We start from the raw sequence: 6,339 nt of genomic DNA, 5'->3' as shown, positions 1-6,339 counted from the left end.
TTTTTTATTTATTTATTTATTTATTTATTTGAGAGAGAAAGCATGCATGCATGGGGGGGGGGGGGGCACAGAGGGAAAGGGAGAAAAAAACTTAAGCAGATTCCGCCCTGAGTGCAGAGCTGGACTCAGGGCTCGATCCCATGACCCTGAGATCAAGACCTGAGCCAAAACCAAGAGTCGGTTGCTTAACTTACTGCTATACCCAGGCGCCCCAGACCCTCAGATTTTACAGCATAGATGGAGCAGTTTGAAAAATTTCTGGTGTATGGGGCGCCTGGGTGGCTCAGCCGGTTAAGCGTCTGCCTTCAGCTCAGGTCATGATCCCAGTGTTCTGGGATGGAGCCCCGCATCGGGCTCCCTGCTCAGCAGGGAGTCTGTTTCTCCCTCTCCCTCTGCCCCTCCCTCCCGTTCATGCTCTCTTTCTCGCTTGCTCTCTCAAATAAATAAATAAAATCTTCAAAAATAAATTTAAAAATAACCTTTAAAAAAAAAGGAAAAGAAAAATTTCTGGTGTATACAGAAAGGAAATTTGTTTACTAATCTCAGAGCATGTGCCAGAGGAACAGGGATCATTGAAAGACCTCTGCAGGAACAAAGAAGCTAGTGGGTGCCATTTCCCTCTCCACCCCCCAGCCTAGATACCTACAGGAACCAGCACAGCTCCAACTGTCCACCTAACTTGCTAACAGCACACTGTGCCTCTTCATTCTCCTGCAGACCTGCCCCCTGCAATATGCCCTTGACCAGAACCCATCCAAAGCAATGCCATAAGCCTGGCAGTGTGCAAGGAGCCCCAACAGGGGCCAGGACCACTCCAAAGTAACTCCTACCCTAGGGAAAGGGAAAGATAACCACACACACCAATCCCACTGTGCCCAAGCAGTGGGCTAGGGGCAGACAGCTGATCTGACTGCAGGCCTCAACCACCAAGGAAAGTTTCTCGGGAGACAACACAGGGAAAGTGCCCTGCAGTTCAGTGCTACTACATCTCTGGCAAATGCCTGGTCTTACTCAGCTTAAGCCCAAGGCAGCCTCAGACCATCCGACTAATAACGCAGGGACCAAACCCTGCCCACAACAGGCAAAGAGAGCCATTGCAGATAACTGGACTGAGGGCAAAAGCAGCTCAGCCATGACAGCAGGACACATGCATCATATAGGAGACCTCCTGAATCACTGGGTTCTGGTGAACAGGAGACAATGCACTGCAGGGCACTACAGGACCTCTTCTTCATAAGCCACTACTTTCAAGAGTAGGAGACGTAGCTGACGTTCCTAACACAGACCTAGATACAAAGAGTTAGACAAAATGAGACACAGGAATATGTACCAAATGAAATAATCAGGACAAAATCACAGCAAGAGAACTAAACAAAAATGAGATAAGTAATACATCCGATAGAGAATTTAAAGTAATGGTCATAAAGATATTTATGGGACTCAAGAAAAGAGGGCAGGACCTCAGTGAGACACTCAACAAAGAGACAGAAAACATAAAAAAAAAAAAGAATCAAAGACAAAGAACTCAGTAACTGAAATTAAAAATACACTAGATGGGATAAATAGTAGACTAGAGGAAGCAGAAGAAGGGATCAGTGACCTGGAGAACAGAGTAATGGAAAGCAATCAAGCTGAATAAAAGAGAGGAAAAAAAATAATAAAAAATGAAAAGAAACTTACAGAACTCAGTGACACCATCAAGCATAGTAACATTCGCATCATAGGGATCCCAGAAGGAGAAGAGAAAGGAAAGGGGGCAGAAAATTTATTCAAAGAAATAATAGCTGAAACCTTCCCAAACCTGGGGAAGGAAACAGAAATCTAAATCGAGGAGGCACAGAGAGGCACCAAGAAAACCAACCGCAGGAGGTCCACACCAAGACACAGAGTAATTAAAATGGAAAAGGTACTGACAGAGAATTTTAAAAGCAGCAAGAGAAAAGAAAACAGTTACATACAAGAAAAAACCCATAAGGCTATCAGCTGATTTTTTAGCAGAAACTTTGCAGGCCAGAAGTGAGTAGCATGATATATTCAAAGGGCTGAAAGAAAAAAACCTGCAGCCAAGAATATTTTATCCAGCAAGGCTATCATTCAGAATAGAATGAGAGTAAAGAGGTTCCCAGACAAACAAAAGTTAAAAGAATTCATGACCACTAAACTAGCCCTACAAGAAATGTTAAGGGTGATTCTTAGAGTGGAAAGGAAAGACCATAAGCAGGAGTAAGAAAAGAAGGAAGCACAAAAACAGTAAAATTAAGTACATCTGTAAAAGTCAGGCAAGAGATTCACAAAATAAAAAGATGTAAAGTATGATACCATATACCTAAAATCTGGGGGTGGGGGGAAGTAAAGAATGGATTCAAACTTAAGTAACCATCAACTTAATATGGACTGCTTATGCATAAGATGTTATACACAAACTTAACTAACCACACATTAAAAACCAGTAATAGATATGCAAAAAATAAAGAGAAAGGAATCCAAGTATATCACTAAAGAAAGCCAGAAAATCATGAGAGATGTGAACAAAAGGGGAGCCTGGGTGGCTCAGCTGGTTATGCAATCAACTCATGATTTCAGCTCAGGTCATGACCTCAGGGTCATGAGATCAAGCACAGATTGGGCTCCATGCTCAGCGCAGAGTCCGCTTGAGATTTCTCTCTCTCTCTCTCTCTCTCTCTCTCGCCCTCTGCCCCTCCCCCAACTCATGCATGCTCTCTCTCTCTCTCTCAAATAAATAAATCTTTACCCAAAAAAAGAAGTGAGCAAGAGAAGAAAGAAACAGAGAGAATATAATGCTAAGTGAAATAACTCAGTGAAAGACAAAAACCAAATGACTTCAATTATATGTGGAATTTAAAAAACAAAACAAACAACAACAACAAAAAGACACAAACCAAAAAACAGACTTAACTATAGAGAACAAACTGATAGTTACCAGAGGGGTGGTGGGTTGGCGGATGGGTGAAATAGGTGAAGGGGATTAAGAGTACACTTACCATGATGAGCACTGAGTAATACTCAGAATTACTGAATCACTATATTGTACACCCGAAAATAATACAATGCCATTTGTTAACTATACTAGAATTAAAATTTTAATAAGAAGTAAGTAAACCACTGACTTTTAAAAGGGTGAATTTTATACAGAAATTATATCATAACTGATATTAGCTGTCCTGATATTCAAAAGACTCAATGCACTAAAGCACTAACAGGTGTCTAGATAAATCTAACTAAATATGTAATACCTTAACTTTCAAAGGAAGGAAACTGTCCAAGTTATCCAGACATAGAAGTGGTCTATCCCTATGAGTTGCTGCTTTTAGAAAGTTCTATGGATTGAAACTTCCTTTATCTTAAGTCAGAACTAGTAATTAACTATCAAATCACTTTGATGATGTTAGATCAGAAGCCATTTAACTTTTTACATAAAGAAATATATACTTAAAAATCTTAAAAAAAAAACACAAAGCCTACTATGTAACAAATGTATAATCATCTCTTAAGGGAAAAGCTACTTTGCCTTTATATTCCCCAAGCCAAGTACAGCATCTGGTAAACACAAGATACTTAGGAAATGCCTTTCGGGGCACCTGGGTGGCTCAGTCGGTTAAGCATCTGCCTTAGGCTCAGGTCATGATCCCAGGACCCTGGGATCAAGCCCCACGTCAGGCTCCTTGCTCAGTGGAGAGCCTGCTTCTCCCTCTCCCTCTGCCTGCCACTCCCCCTGCTTGTGCTCTCTCTCTCTGACAAATAAACAAATAAAATCTTAAAAAAAAAAAAAGGAAATGCTTTCAAGTTTTATATATAGCTGTGACAAAGAGTCATCTCCACCTGTGAGCCAAAAATGCTCTTAAGCTCAGCTTCATACAACAGTTTTAATGCTTAGTAGCATTTAAAATTATGTATAGGGGGGCCAGGGTGGCTCAGTCATTAAGCGTCTGCCTTTGGCTCAGGTCATGATCCCAGGGTCCTAGGATCGAGCCCCGCAATGGGCTCCCTGCTCAGTGGGAAGCCTGCTTCTCCCTCTCCCTCTGACACTCCCCCTGCTTGTGTTCCCTCTCTCGCTGTGTCTTTCTCTGTCAAATAAATAAATAAAATCTTTTAAAAAAATAAATGAATAGGGGCGCCTGGGTGGCTCAGTCGTTAAGCGTCTGCCTTCGGCTCGGGTCATGATCCCAGGGTCCTGGGATCAAGCCCCACGTCAGGCTCCCTGCTCTGCGGGAAGCCTGCTTCTCCCTCTCCCACTCCCCCTGCTTGTGTTCCCTCTCTCACTGTCTCTCTCTCTCTCTGTCAAAATAAATAAATAAAATCTTTTTACATAAATAAATAAATGAAATTATGTACAGAAGAACAATACTTCTCAAATGGACACAAATACAAGCATATAATCTACTAGGATTTTGTCATACTAATACTCAAAATATTTTTTGAAAAATAAAAGTTATACAATAAATAAATACTCACTTGAGTGATAAACATTTTACAAGAAGTCTCTGACCAAAGTGCTCTTTGGGCACATCAGGAACACTAAGTCGTTCTATTGGCTCCTCCTACAAATTGACAAGCAACGTTAAAATGAACATTCTTACCATATTTCAACTCTTTATAATTTTTTAAGTACTTATTTTATTAATCTAATACTTTGAGTCTTCACAACTGAGTACAGAAAACAAGGACCGATTTACCCTCAAACAGAAGTCATTAGATCCTAAGTGTGCTCAACTCATAGAAGTTACACTTGGTTATATATTAAATATATTCACTCAAATAAAAAGTGTATTTCATTTACTAAAAATTATACCTATGTTTCAGTTAAGTTTTATTCCCTATATTATTATACTATATACAATACTCCCAAAATACTTATCTTAATAATCATCTACTTCTTTATATCTAAATATCGATACCTCATCTGGTGACGGATGCAGACCAAAGAGTTCCTTGTGGCGGTTGGATTTCCTTTGGTCATCATTCTGACGGTCTATTTCTTCATTGGGAGTGCGATCAAGCAAGTTGGGAAGCAAAGCATCAGGAAGTGAATTTTTCAAGTCAAAAATACTGCACGCCCAGCTACCCCTTGGAGTATCATCTATTGACATTGAACGTCTTTTAAGATCATCCTGTCATGCAAAACATTAAACATAAATATATTTATTTAATAAAGAAATAAAAAAATAAACTACCTTAAAATAATTTCTTTTAGTCATTTAAAAATAAAGGTATTACTTGCTCATCCTGGTAGTTGTTGCCATCTGGAGCTTCATCGGATTCAAAGACCTGTTTTGGCAAACCTTTTTGCCTTTCTTTCTGTTTATCTAATGTATTAGGATTAAATCCTGTTCCCAGTTTATGATACCTATTCAAAATAAAATAGTTAAGTAAATGTCAGTTTTGGAAATTTTCCACTTTCATCATTATGTAACAAGCCAACTGTTCTCTGTATTATTTCTTTACATTAATAAGGATACATTCCAGCAGTTTTGATTATGTTAAACATTTAACCAGAAGTTTAAGAAGACTTCCGTTCAAAGTTCCTTTACTCCAACTAGAGAGCAGATTAGGACATTCCAAAAGTAAGTCATAGTCTTCTTTCCACGACAACCATGTATATATAACTTAAGTTGTACTTCCAATTCAGATAATATTTTTTGTTTTCAGTAAAAAGAAAGGATGGGAAGCCAGGCTAAAGAATAAAATGAGAGAGTAGAAAATATATACTGCATTCATAACAACGTAAATTTTTAAAAGGCAGAAAAATATAAAGCATTGAATCTCAAAATTTCAAATAGCCAAATAAAGTTCCTATATGTCATTATGTATAAAAGATCTGAAACAAGCTAAAGCTGCAGACTCTTAAAAGGAAAAACCGCAAGATCTACACCATTGTATACATCTATTAGTTAACATATATTGCTACATAATATATATATTAGACTTAGAATAACTCTTAAACTAATGTAACCTTCTTTCCTAACAACCCACTATCCAAGAGCATTAAGCACACACTAAGATCAAAGAGCAATTACTGTTCCATACCTCATATAGTCCAACTGGGGAAAATTTTAATTGGAGCAAAAACAATTATGATTACCAGAGGATGATATGGTTCTTGCCACTAGTGAATTTATGAAACAGTAAAGAATCACACTTGATATGAATCATTCATATTGTGTCTTGTTGCTAAAGATATTAAAATAGCAGCTACATGATGTTCATATCCCAGTATAATCACAAAATAAAAGAATGCATTTTTCTTTGAAAGAACTAAAAAAAAGATACTCAATACAGTAACATGAAAGGTTTTATTCAAAAACAGATGCTTTAATCTTT

At 38.4% G+C, this 6,339-nt stretch overlaps 1 protein-coding gene across 18 annotated transcripts in view; it reads right to left on the bottom strand.

Annotated features, from left to right (window-relative positions):
* Positions 1-6,339, bottom strand: part of DOCK7 (dedicator of cytokinesis 7) — a 215,382-nt gene that overhangs the window by 169,759 nt on the left and 39,284 nt on the right. For all 18 annotated transcript variants that reach the window (XR_004302160.1, XM_032427391.1, XM_032427399.1 and 15 more), the window contains exons 5-7: positions 5,236-5,365; positions 4,917-5,129; positions 4,474-4,559 (exon numbers count right to left, since the gene is read on the bottom strand). Coding sequence is in view for 17 of the 18 variants with exons in the window: in XM_032427391.1 (XP_032283282.1) it covers positions 4,474-4,559; positions 4,917-5,129; positions 5,236-5,365 (429 nt within the window). In the remaining variant the exon portion in view is untranslated. The remainder of the gene's footprint in view (positions 1-4,473; positions 4,560-4,916; positions 5,130-5,235; positions 5,366-6,339) is intronic.

Source organism: Phoca vitulina, unplaced genomic scaffold (genome assembly GCF_004348235.1).
Source record: "Phoca vitulina isolate PV1807 unplaced genomic scaffold, GSC_HSeal_1.0 scaffold2, whole genome shotgun sequence".
NCBI classification, from domain to species: Eukaryota; Metazoa; Chordata; class Mammalia; order Carnivora; family Phocidae; genus Phoca; species Phoca vitulina.
Note: the sequence above shows the minus strand (reverse complement) of the source record. Positions and strands in the feature narration are given on the sequence as shown.